Source organism: Muscardinus avellanarius, assembly GCF_963383645.1.
Source record: "Muscardinus avellanarius genome assembly, chromosome: 11".
Lineage (NCBI taxonomy): Eukaryota > Metazoa > Chordata > Mammalia > Rodentia > Gliridae > Muscardinus > Muscardinus avellanarius.
The window spans coordinates 101,388,050-101,401,678 of NC_137797.1; the positions used below are offsets into that span (position 1 = coordinate 101,388,050).

Here is a 13,629-nt window from a genome sequence, read left to right on the forward strand (position 1 = left end):
TTACAAGCGTGCGCCACCACGCCCTGCTAGTATTCTTGTTCTGCTATTTTCGTTTTTAAAAGAAAAGAGTATAGTCTATTTAGAATTAATTTGGGGGGGGAGTGGGGATAAAAGTAGGAGAGATGCTGCCTCGGGGGATCACTGGGAAGGTGTCCACCTCTGTGAATGGATTGGCAAGATTCTCTGTTGAGCGGGAGATCACTGGCATTGCAGAAAGGAAGATCTGGCCTCGGCTTTCCCAGAGGCTGGTATTGTAGACAGCAGGGAAGTGGAGGTGTTGCATCCAGACCCATCCTTTAGCAGGGGCGAGCGGTGGTACCCACCGTGACTTGCAGCGGGATCTCCAGAAGGGCGATGGTGATGTAGGCGGAGAGGGTCACTTCGTCCTCTACTCCTCCCTGTGAATACAGAAGAGGAAGAGGCCCGAATCAGTCAACTTCTGGGATGCTGCTGGCCAATCAAGTCTCTCTATTCTGCGGCATCATGGAGTTTGTCCTTCATCCCACCCATCCCTGAGGGGTAAGCTCTCATGGCCACGCCACATCCCCTCTCTTTCTTGGCGCTATCCAGGTTTTAAGTTCTTCTGAAACTGCCTGTCAGGAATTTCTATATCACCATTTCCTCTCTTCATGCGTACATGTCTGTACACACGTTTTTTTTTTACCCCAATATGATATATGAATATAATGTACTCATAAAATTAAAAAAAAAGAACTCAAGGAAGAGAAACTATAGATAAGCAAATAAGGCAAGCTAACTGAGGGGATGGGAGGGGGAAGAGGGAAATTTCCTAGTGTACATAATATACATTCACAATCATATCAAAGTCAATCAGTAAGCCAAGCATGAGAAGGACGACTATCTTGTATCCCATTAAGATGTACGACTATCATGGACCAATAAAAATTATTAAAAATTTTTTTTGTAGTACTGGGGATGGAACCCAGGGGCATTCTATCTCCGAGCTACACCCCCAGCCCTGTTTTTTTATTCTTTATTTTGAACAGGGTCTCACTGAGTTGCAAAGGGCTTCACTAAGTAGCTGAGGCTGTCCTCGAACCGCAGTCCTCCTGTCTCAGCCTCCCGAATGCTGGGATTACAAGCGTGCACCACCACGCCTGGCTTTCATTTTTTTTTTTTTTTTTTAGGTCTCATCCTGGACACATGAAGACTAGCCCAGAATGAGTCACCTTGATGGCGTTGTTGAGCAGTGACCCGGAGCTCCTGAAACAGCCGTCATCCTTCTGCTTCTGGGAGAGCCAGATGAGGGCTTGGTTGATGTGCGTTTCATCGATGTATATGTATTTTTGGGCCTGGGCAAAAGACTTCAGTACAAAGGCTGTGAGCCTGCAGAGAGAGAAGTGATGATGTTTATGGCATTTGATGATTTTTATAGGCATTTCCCAGAAACAGGCTTACCTAAGACACTCCTTACATGGAAGAGTCACCCAGCAGGAACCTGGTGGACTTAGAGCTCCCGTCTCCTTTACTATCTTTGATTCATCTGCTAAATCTAGCATTTCTTTGTTTATTCACTTTCTTTTGCCACTGGGAGTCTGCACACTTCTGACTTACGTGTTTTTCTTAGTTATTTCAGGAGAAAGGCGTTTAAACCTCTCTCTCTCTCTTAGAGTTTTCTTTCTGTAGCTGGCAGAATCTTCTCAGATGCAGCTCCTAATATGCACTAAGTTTTTCTAATTTGCTTTGCTGCAGGGACTAAGGAAAATAATGTTGTGAGTATGGAGGTGCCCATCTGTAAGACCGGAACTTGGGAGGCCGAGGCAGGAGGCTCACAGGTCAGAGGCCAGCCTCAGCTACTTATTGAGACTCTTCAACAACCTAGCAAGAAAGATCTCATTTCAAATTAAAAAAAAATACAAAAAGTTTTAGGGGGAGTTGTTTGGAGGTAGAATGTCCCTGGGTTCAGTCCCTAGTACCAAAATGACAAAAAACAAACAACCTTCCCAGAGGTTTCATATCTCCATCTTCTGAAAAATTTCCTTCTTTATTTTTTATTTTTATATTTTTATATTTATTTATTTATTTATTTATTTATTTATTTATTTACGGGTTTGAGGATGGAACCCAGGGGCATTCAACCTCCGAGCTACACCCCCGGCCCTATTTTTTATTTTTTATTTTGAAACTTGGGTCTCACTGCAGAGGGCCTCACTAAGTAGCTGAGGCTGTCTGAGAACCACAATCCTCTTGTCTCAGAATCCCGAATGCTGGGATTAAAAGCGTGCGCCACCACGCCTGGCTAGCTAACATGGTTTATCTGAAGGTTATAATCAATGGTCATATCACTTAAAAACTCATGGTCAGCCGGGCGACCCAGTTTCAGAATAAAGAATAAAAAAAGTAGGGCAGGGGTGTAGCTCTGAGGTCGAATGGCCCTGGGTTCCATCCTCAGACCCACACAAAAAAACCCCCAAACTCATGGTCATGTGAAATATTTTAGAAAGAACACGTTGGTGTATTTTTTCGCAGGATGGATTCCGGGCATAAGTGTACCTTACTTGTATTTGAATATTAGCTACTCTGCCTGTTACGTTGCTAATCTTGGTGTATTTATCTAGCACCACCCACTGTAGGCTTAATAAGACATGTCTTGACAAGGTTGCTGTGAATATAATTGTGGTAACACATGTGAAAGAGCTGACATAAAAATTAAAAATTGAAAAAAAAAAATAAGAGCTTGGAAAAACCATCCTTTCCTTACCAGGTATTGCCCTGAGTCCTGTCATGCTTCTCCCCAAAGGTGCTGTAGGACCCGTCCTGGTGCTTGTAGTTTAGCTGTCTTTGGTAACCTGGAGGGAAAGGTTCATGAAACAACACGGCAGCCTTAATGTGCATGTGGAGGGCGGAGAAATTATTCAAGTGCTTTGGCTTCTCTTGTGTCTTTTCCTAAATCAATCAATCAATCAATCAATCAATGTATCTATCATATCTCTCTCTCTCCCTCTCTCTCTCTCATTCTCTCTTTCTTTCTTTCTTTCTTTCTTTCTTTCTTTCTTTCTTCTTTCTTTCTTTCTTTCTTCCTTTTTTTTTGGTGATACTGGGGATGGAACCCAGGGGCATTCTGCCTCCGAGAGACACCCCCAGCCCTATTTTTGATTCTTTATTTTGAAACCAGGTCTCACTGAGTTGCAAAGGGCCTCACTAAATAGTAGGTGAGGCTGTCCTCAAACCCTCCTGTCTCAGCCTCTCAAATGCTGGGATTACAAGTGTATGCCACCACGCCCGGTTCTATTTTTTATTTTTGAAACAGGGTCTCACTGAGTTGCAAAGGGCCTCCCTCCGTAGCCGAGGCTGTCTGCAAACCGCAAGCCTCCTGTCTTTCTCTAAATTTCTATGTCATATGTTAGAAGGCTCTAAACGTTTAATGTCCTAAACATTTAATTGGAGGTCAGAGAGTAGACAGTTTCCTTGACATTAGTGATCCTAGTATTTTTTTCCCCCCAGTACTGGGTATGGAACCCAGGGGCATTCTACCTCTGAGTGACACCCACAGCTCTATTTTTGATTCTTTATTTGGAAACAGGGTCTCACTGAGTTGCAAAGGGCCTCACTAAGTAGCTGAGGCTGTCCGCGAACCGCGATCCTCCGGTCTCAGCCTCCCGAATGCTGGGATGACAAGCGTGCACTGCCACGCCCAGCGATCCTAGTATTTTTTGATTCTCGTAGCTGTCATAGCAGGGCAGGCCACTGTAGAGCAGTATTGGTAAACAAGTCAAGTCCATTGGGAAACCCAATGGGAATAAAATATGGTCGGCTCTCCACTCATTCATTCAGGGACTCACCGGTGTTGAGATAGCCAATAGCCTTGGCCTGGATCTCTGGAGGCAGCTGCCGTGTTTCATTTAGATAGTCCAGGACATAGATGTTAGGGGCAAAGAGAACCATATTCTGTTCTCCACAGCCATAGGGCATCTGGAGGAGGTTCTGGGTATTTTGCATGGCTGATCCTAATATGTCTCCTAGGGAACGGGAAAGAAGGAAAATTATTAACTTTAGGGATTAGCTGAAGTATTAAAAGGAAAAAAGTAATTAGCTAAGGTTAAAAAAATTATGTTTTTTTTTTTTTTAAAATGGTGAGTCTTCCTGGGACGAAAGTTTAATTAGAAGCAAAAAAATAAGCCCTGAGAAAGACATATGAAGAAGCCGAAGCTGTATTTGTTATTATATTTTTATTTTTTATTTTTGGTGGTACTGGGGTTCCCGGAAGCCCTTCTACCTCCGGGCTACACTCCCAGACCTATTTTTTTACATTTTTATTTGGAAACAGGGTCTCCTAAGCCAGCGCACGCGGCTGGCTTCGAACCTGCGCGATCCTCCTGTCTCCGCCTCCCAAGCGCGGGGATGACAAGCGTGCGCCACCACGCCCGGCTGATTTGTATTTGTTATTTTTAATAAATAATTATTGAAAACATACGATAGACACTGTTAATTCCAGATCCCCAGGGATGGACACTCACCTAAGACTGAGATGGAGGCTCGGGCAGAGTCTGGTACCACATTTGGCGGCAGTTTCAGAGAGAATTGCTCAGCTACCTCCCCACCTGCAGGAAGAAACAAGCAGCCATCTGAAATGATTTCTGCAGCGCATCCTCTGAAGAGCCTTATGATCCACAGGTGAGGCTTATGTTTTATGAAAAGCTGTCCCTCTTTTTTTTTTATGGTATTGGGGATTGAACCCAGAGACATTCTACCCCTGAGCTATACCCCCGGTCCTTTTTATTTTTAGTGTATTTTATTTTATTTTTTGTGGTGCTGGAGATTGAACTCAGGGGCATTCTACCTCTAAGCTATACCCCCAACCCAACTTTATTTTTTACTTGGAAACAGGGTTTTTCTAAGTTGCTATGGCTGGCTTTAAACCCGTGATCCTCCTGTCTCAGCCTCCCAAGTACTGAGATTACAAGCATGCACCACCATATTCAGCTTATTTTTAATTTTTTTTTAATGGTACTGGGGATGGAACCCAGCGGCTTTCTACCTCTGGACTATACTCCCAGACCTATATTTTTATACTTTATTTGGAAACAGGGTCTCACTAAGTTGCTGAGAGCCTCACTAAGTATCTGAGGCTGGCTTTGAACCTGTGCGATCCTCCTGTCTCAGCCTCCCCAACGCTGGGATTACAAGCGTGCACCATCACGCCCAGTTCTTATTTTTAATTTTGAAGTAGGGTTTCACTAAGTTGCCTAGGCTAGCCTTGAACCTGTGATCCTCTTATCACAACCTCTCAAGTAATGGGATTATAGGTGTATGCCAGCATGCCTGGCTTTGGTTTTTTTTTTTTTTTTTTGTTACCAGAGGACTGGTACCTCAAATGTAAAGACAACAATGGAAATACACAAGGCATACAAAAAAATTAGGGAATGATATCACCTCCAAAAGAAACTAACATCACTCCCTAAATAAAGCCCCCAAGTTAAGATCTATGAAATGACTGACAAATAATTCAAAACACTCCTTTTAAAAGGTTCAGTGGAAGCCGGGCGTGGTGGTGGTGCACGCTTGTAATGTCAGCATTTGGGAGGCTGAGACAGGAGGATCATGGCTTGTGGACAGCCTCAGCTACTTAGTGAGGCTCTTTGCACTTCAGTGAGACACTGTTTCAAAATAAAAGATAATAATAATAAAAAAATAAATAGGGCTGGGGGTGGAGCTCCGAGGTAGAATGCCCCTGGGTACTGCAAAGAAAAAGAAATGCCCCAGTACTGCAAAGAAAAAGAAAAGGTTCAGTGAATTACAAAACTACATGACGGAAAATTAAGTGAAATCTCCAAAGAAGTTTGACAGAAACAATTAAAAAAAGAAAGAGCAGGGCGTGGTGGCGTACACTTCTAATCCCTGCACTTGGGAGGCTGACACAGGAGGATCGCACAGGTTCGAAGCCAGCCTCAGCTACTTAGTGAGGCTCTCGGCAATTTAGTGAGACCCTGTTTCCAAATAAAATATATAAAAAATAGGTCTGAGAGTATAGCCAGGGGTAGAAAGCCCCTGGGTTCCATCCCCAGTGCTACAAATAAATAAATAAATAAATAAATAAGTCCTAGAGAGGAAGAATACAGTGCTTGAACCGAAACACTGGACAGAAAGCTTCACTAGCAGACTTGATGAAACAGAACTGGTGAGCTTGAAGGCAGAGCATTTGAAGTGACTCATAAAAAAGAAGAAAAAGGAAAAGGAATGAAGAAATCATGTGGGAGTCATGTGATTCCATCACGAGGCCAAAATTCACAAAGATAACTTCCAGAAGGAGAAAAAAAGGAACAGGTCAGCCGGGCGTGGCGGTGCACACTTATAATCCCGACTTTGGCATTGGGGAGGCTGAGACAGGAGGATACTGGTTCTCAGCCAGCCTCAGCCACTTAGTGAGGCCCTCTGCAACTCAGTGAGGCCTTGAGTCAAAATAAAGAATAAAACGATAGGGCTGGGTGTGTAGCTCAGAGGTAGAATGTTCCTGGGTTCAATCCCCGGTACTGCAAAATAGAAAAAAGAAAAAGAAAAAGAAAAGGAAAGGTAAACACAACTGAGAAGTCTTTAACCTGATTAACTGAGATTAAAAGAGAGAAACCTGGAATAGGACTGGAAAGGAAAGAGGAGGTATTGCATCTGAAACTACAGGAATAAAAAGGACCATAAGATACTATTATAAACAGTTATACACCAGTAAGTCAGAGAGCTTGAAGACACTGTTCCATTTCTGGGCACATAAAACCTATCAAGATTGATGCATAAAGAAATGGAAAATCAGAACAGAATAACAATGTGTAAAAACACTGAATTGGTAATAAAAAGTCTCCTACTAGAGAAAAGTACAGAACCTGAAGGTTTTGCCACTGAATTCCATCAAGTATTTAAAAACTAAAACCAATCCTAAAAGTTTTCAGAACTATTAAAGAGGAGGGAATACTTCCAAATGTTTTTATGATACCTGCATTATCCAAATCAGTCAAAGGATTATCAGGAAATAAAAATATCTGCCAATTTTTTTTATTAACATGATGTAACAATTCTCAATAATATATGGGAATGGCTAAAAAAAGCAAGCAAAAGGCACTTTTGTATAACTATGTGGATAATTAAACTTAATAAATTTAAATGTAAAATAAGCCTATAAAACCAATGAGCTATGTTTTTAGGACACATTTTATATAGTAAATCTGGGCAATATAAAAATATAGTAATCATAAATTAGTTAAAAGAGCAAGGCAAAGGACATAACATGTGTGATGCTGATCTGACATTGATTTGGGATTAGAACACACTGTGTTGATAAATTGCTCAGTGCAGTAAATTTCAGCAATTGTTTTTGATCAGACTGGAAGGTTTCTTACCAAGATAAAGTGGTATCTTCTACTCTAAGCTTAAGTCACTTCTCAAATGATTGATAAGGCCTTCAGCACAGATTGGCATCAAATATATACTAATATCATGATGGTAAAGGCCATGGTACCTTTTAATCCTTGGGAAATATCACAGGGTCATCAAGTGCTCTTGCAGATGTAAAATCCAATGTTAAAGTGGCCCGAATCGGGCCCTCCAGATGTTGTATGAGGAATTATTTACGGAAGTGTTCATTTTGATTCTATCTACTGTCTACCCATACCCACAACATACACAGGTAGAAAGATGTGTTGGTGTCTGCACGTGTATTATGAGATATGAGGAATCCGAATGCGCGGGATGGGGACATCCTCCTGATCAAAGTGCCCAGCTGCTTTGACAACCAGCTTCCTCTTCATTTTATCAGTGTCGATGGTACTTTAGATCCTACCCTCATAGGGAAAGTGAAGAAATAATATGAAAAAATTCTTTGGATTTCACATGTTACACAAACTCTAGTAAATGTTATATATATTTACAATTTTTATTTTCTCTTCCTTTTGTGGGACTGGGAATTGAACCCAGGGGCATTCTACCTCTGGGCTACACCCCAGCTTTTTAAATTTTTTGTTTTGAAACAGGGTCTGGCTAAGTTGCTTAGGGTCTCGCTAAGTTGCTGAGGCTGTCCTGGAACCTGTGATCCTCCTGTCGCGGCTTCTCAGGTACTGGCTCTATGTGTGGGCCACCAGGCCTGGTAGAGTCACTGGCGTTTTAATGACAATATTTCTCTTACCTGATGGGCAGAGTAGGGAGTTGATTGCTACTTCCGCCTCCAATCCTTCCGGCTGTAGGCAAAAGAAACAACATTAGAGGTGAGACTAGACTTTTAGGACCTGTGTACTGATAGGGGAGCAACAGATTTCTGAATAATAAAGAGAAGGATTTGACCTATGCTATATGAATACAGTTTGTAAGTATAAGCAACTATAGGGGAAAAGAGTTGATGGATGAGAATGTGAGGGAAAATACAGAAAATAAATCATGAGAGACAGAGGGACAGACAGACAGAGACAGGGATGATAGATTGAGGTAGACAGGGAGAGAGAAGGAAACTGTGAAATCTTCTTCTTCTTCTTCTTCTTCTTCTTCTTCTTCTTCTTCTTCTTCTTCTTCTTCTTCTTCTTCTTCTCCTCCTCCTCCTCCTCCTCCTCCTCCTCCTCCTCCTCCTCCTCCACCTCCTCTTCCTTTTCCTCTTCCTCCTCCTCTTTTTCCTTCTTTCCATTCATGTATGTTACAGATATCATTATGGATACCATATATTATTTAGCAATTCTTACCAAAAAGCTAGCATTCTAATCGCATTTACCATTGTGTTTTGTGACCCAATGTGGCCTCTCAAATGGTGGCTTACTTACTTCCACCAACAGGGGCTTGATGACTGTGTCTTTCTTTCCATACTCGGGGACCACGGCTTCTTCATCCCCACAGAGCTCTTGAGACTCCAGCGCCTCTGCACTCACAGTGAAATTCACATCTCCTAAAAGTTAAAAAAGAAAAGTCAGTAGAGAGAAGTATTACGTTCCCCGTCCTCCATGCTTCCAAACTCAAGATCTGCCACGTTTAACCTCTGTAAGGAGCAGGGATGAAAGCCTCCTGATACTGAGACCCTCCCAAAGTGGAGATGAAGGAGGGAAAGTGAGGGTATCCTTCTAAGCATGCTAGGATGGAGGGCAAAGAAAATCCTTTAACATCTGGAAGTCTTTGTCCAAGGAAAGGAGCACAGGCTCTAAGAATCCCACTGAGACCTAGGTTGGTTCCACATTTTGGCTATTACAAATTGTGCTGCTATGAACATGGGTATGCATATGTTGCTGTAGTTCTCTGATTTCAACCCATTTGGACAAATACTCAGGAGTGATATAGCTGGATCATATGGTGGATCCATTCCCAGTTTTCTAATCTCCACACCGATCTCCATAGCAGCCGAACTAGTTTGCACTCCCACCAAGAGTGTAAAAGAGTTCCTCTTTCCCCACACCCTCGCCAGCATTTGTTGTTATTTGACTTCTTTATGCTTGCCACTCTGATTGGGGTTAGATGGAATCTCAGCGTAGTTTTGATTTGCATCTCCCTGATGGCCAGTGATGTTGAACATCTTTTCATGTATCTATTGGCCATTTGTGTCTCTTCTTTTGTGAAGTGTCTATTCAGTTCAGTTGCCCATTTCTAGATTGTTTTTTTTTTTTGGCTAGTGTAGAGTCTTTTGAGCTCTTTGTATGTTCTGTATATTAGCCCTCTATCAGAGTGGTGTCTGATAAAGACTAGATCTCCATAAACAGATGAATGGATTACAAAATGATGGGAAATACACACAGTGGAATTCTACTCAGCTATAAAGAAGAACAAAATCATGTCATTCGCAAGATGGAAAGACCTGGAGAACATTATGTTAAGTGAGACCAGCCAAGCACAGAAAGAAGGGACATATGTTTTCTCTAATATGCCCAAACTAGGGAGTATTAGGAAAACCAGAGGGACTCCAGATAATAGAGGGGAAGCCTGAGCAAAGCTGAAAGGGAAGGGTAGGAGACGAAGAAGGCTGAGGTTTATTAATGGAGGAGCTACATCTGAATATGTGTAAACGTATGAATGCAGCATGGTCAACCTGGACACTCATTGTTGGGAGACAAGAAGGGGAAGTGGTGGGGCGAGAGGTCACCAAGCACAGTCTGAATGTATGCCATTTTCAGTATGAGCCACATAAAAATAAAAGTAAAAATAATAAAAAAAAAGAATCCCACAGAGACATACCATTTGTGTGTGTAGATCTAGAGACCCTAGGATCCTGTCCCTTACCTAATGACTTTGGGGTTACTGCCCAGGACACAGTTTGCCGCCCATTCCTACAGATGCAGTGAGAGTCTTGTTCCTTCTCCACGGAGACAGCTAGGAATGAGGGAGAAGGTTGCAGCTGTACACGGACCTGAAACCACACAGTAAACACCGGGATTGAGAAGCAAGACACTAGAAGGATCGTAGATTTGAAATGAAGTGTACTGAAGGAGGGGGCCTAATATGAGAGATTATATGAACATCCGGGACCTTTAGGACTTTGAGGTGAGCCTGACAGCTAAATCATGGTAATCTGGGGGTAGCTTGCTTCTCCCCGGGGTGGGACCAGGGGAGAGGAAAGGGAGGGAGGGCACTTTGCTTGTATGAGCTTTCCTTCTTTGGCCTGGAGATGTGGCCCTTCTCAGCTTTCCCAGGGCCTGGGTATACAAAATAGATAAATAGTTATGGTCTCTGCCGAGATAATATGCTCAGATACAATTTTCAAAATGAGATTTAGTATAATGAATGAAGTTGGAAAAGTATTATATAAGAAGGTAGTAGCTGAATCTTGGAGGATCTGAAATGAGAAGGAAGAACACTGGCATCTGTTGTCCATGTTAGAAATCTTTTTTTGTTTTTTCCCAGTGCAGGGGACTGAACTCAGGGCCTCATACTTGCTAGGCAAGTGCTCTATGGCTGAGCTACACCTCTAGCTCACATTAGACCTCTTTAGATAAGTCGAGCAATCTAATTTTAGAGGGTTTAAGTAAGGACTAGAAACTTGTTTTGACAATGTGCTACTTAGATAAGTCAGCGACTATAATACATATATCAAATGAATAACTCTCTGATAGTATTCTCCTTTTATGGGTCACATCATCTATGTATGTATGTATGTATGTATGTATGTATGTATGTATCTATCTATCTATCTATCTATCTATCTATCTATCATCATTATCATCATTAGCTTTGTTTCTAAGAGATCTTTACCCGGATGCACTGGGGAAGGTAGCTCAGCACGGTGGCCTTGAGCGTAAAGGCCTCTCCACGGACCACAGAGTAGGGCATTGTGAGCTCCACGAAGAAGGGCTGGAAGGCTTGGAGGGAGGCGACGGGAGAGAGGCCCAGGCCCGAGTCGCTGGACAGGCAGAGGGCCCCCGCCTTCCACTCGGTGATGGTGTCAGGCACGGTTTGTTCTACTTCGGCCACACCTGAGGAACTGGGAGGACGGCAGTGTGGGGAAGAGAAAAGAAGCAGGTAGATAAATCCTCCCGAGGAAGAGAGTTCTTAAAGTCACCCCATTGTCATGACTTGAATGCATTCAAAAGAAACACCAATAAAGAAGAGTCTAAGACTCGACATGGAAAATGATAAGCTCTTCCAACGCTTTTTTCTTTCTTCTTTTTTAATTTTTTTTGCAGTACTGGGGATGAAACCCAGGGACATTCTACCTCCGAGCTACACTCCCATCCCTATTTTTCTTTATATTTTTGAAACAGGGTCTCACTGAGTTGCAGAGGGCTTCACTAAGTAGCTGAGGCTGTCCACGAACTGTGATCCTCTTGTCTCAGCCTCCCAAAAGCTGGGATTACAAGTGCACACCAGCACACCTGGCTCTTATTATTTATTTTTTGAAACACGGTCTGAGTTGCCGAGGGCCTAAGTAGCTGAGGCCGTCTTTGAGCCGCGATCCTCCTTTCTCAGCATCTGAAGCACTGTGACTACAAGCGTGTAACCCCACGCCCGGCTCCGACTCGCTTTTCAATTCTAGTCCACGTCAGAATCTCATGTAGATAGATAGTTGTATAATTTTTATAGATAGTACAGTTATAAGCTAAATATGTAATTTGGGATTGCCTTTTCGTTCTCTATAATTTTTATTGCTACTACTACTGTGTATAGTTGGCCTGATGGAATCTATGCTTAACTCAAGATTGCTGACCTTAGTTGTTGACCAGCGAGGTGCTTGGTTATATTTAGTCCTTATGCCCACTTAATTCTGATTCAATTAGATTAGTGAGACTTTATAACGGAAATATTCATATTAAAGCTTTCCTGAAAACAGCAAAGAGCTACCTGAAAATAAAAACTTGGATATCGAAAATTTAGCAAATAACTTCCAGTTTCTCCCTGAAAGAGGCTTTCTACACACTTTTCCAGTTATTGCCTGAGGGTTGGGCTCTAACTGGCCTCATCAGAGAGCAGAAAGGCCAGGTGAACACTGAATTTCATGGATGCTGAAAGGGAGTGTGGGTATTTCTCATATCTTCTAGCCCTGGCTGGCTTCAGTGGTAAAGTTTTTCTGCAACTTCTTTCTGGAAGAAACCCATCACTGCCTCAAGCAGCTCCTACCTCGGTCTCACTGCTGTATCATCTACGTCTGGGAGTGAGTGGCGCTTGTATTTGCATGTCCTCTAAGATGACAGAGGAAAAAAAAAGAGGTGGCTTTGAATGGATGTGTGGACGCTTTCACTGGCTTGCTCCTTGGGACTGGTGTTAAGAGAACAAGCAAAAACTTCAACACGTCAGCTTTACTATATATAAATTATATCCGGGCGTGGTGGCACATGCTTGTAATCCCAGCTTTTGGGAGGCAGAGATTGGAGGATCGCGGTTCATGGACAGCCTCAGCTACTTAGTGAGGCCCTCGGCAACTCAGTGAGACCCAGTTCCAAAAAAAAAAAAAAAAAAAAAAGAAAAATAGGGATGGGGGTGTAACTCAGAGGTAGAATGTCCCTGGGTTCCATCCCTTGTACCGCAAAAAAAAAAAATCTCTCTCTATACATATATACACATATGATAAATAATTATTTAGCCTTAGAAAGGATTATCCGACTGGGCGTGGGGGCACACACTTGTAATGCCAGCATTTGGGAGGCTGAGACAGGAGGATCTGTGCTCGTGGACAGCCTCAGCTACTTAGCGAGGCCCTTTGTGAACTCACTGAGACCCTGTTTCGAAATAAAGGATAAAAAAATAGGGCTAGGGTGTAGCTCGGAGGGAGAATGACCCTGGGTTCCATCCCCACTACTGCAAATAAATAAATAGAAATAAACAAAGTAAGAAAGAAATTTGGAAGACTTCAATTGATGCTATGTATAGACAGGTGATTATCAATGCCAATCTCAATATCTCTAAGAGGAAAGGGAGGCGCAGAGAGGGAGCCTGGGAGAAACTCAGCAAGTCCCTCTCCCACGGTATGTATGTCCCGATCACTCTCAACTTCTCTATGACATACGTTACCAACAAAATGTTGTAAAATGTACCAACAATGTTGCAATGTACCAACAAAAGTTATTAAAAAAGAGGAAGAAATGTGCTAGGAGAATAGGTTTTAAGATCTCTTAACACACACACAGTAATGATGTGAGGTTGTGGCTATGTTAATTTACTTGACTGTGGTAATCATTTCTTTTCTTTTCTTTTTTTTTTTTTTTTTGGTACTGGGGTTTCTGG

The 13,629-nt window shown here is 42.5% G+C and overlaps 1 protein-coding gene across 1 annotated transcript in view; it reads right to left on the reverse strand.

Moving 5' to 3' along the window:
- LOC308270312 (alpha-2-macroglobulin-like) overlaps nt 1-13,629 on the reverse strand; it is a gene marked incomplete at its 3' end in the record, with an annotated part of 51,911 nt that overhangs the window by 11,959 nt on the left and 26,323 nt on the right. The window contains exons 17-25 of the mRNA XM_080706116.1: nt 11,164-11,392; nt 10,195-10,321; nt 8,754-8,875; nt 8,132-8,183; nt 4,479-4,562; nt 3,804-3,980; nt 2,723-2,810; nt 1,191-1,347; nt 324-398 (exon numbers count right to left, since the gene is read on the reverse strand). Coding sequence (XP_080562242.1) covers nt 324-398; nt 1,191-1,347; nt 2,723-2,810; nt 3,804-3,980; nt 4,479-4,562; nt 8,132-8,183; nt 8,754-8,875; nt 10,195-10,321; nt 11,164-11,392 — 1,111 coding nt within the window. The remainder of the gene's footprint in view (nt 1-323; nt 399-1,190; nt 1,348-2,722; nt 2,811-3,803; nt 3,981-4,478; nt 4,563-8,131; nt 8,184-8,753; nt 8,876-10,194; nt 10,322-11,163; nt 11,393-13,629) is intronic.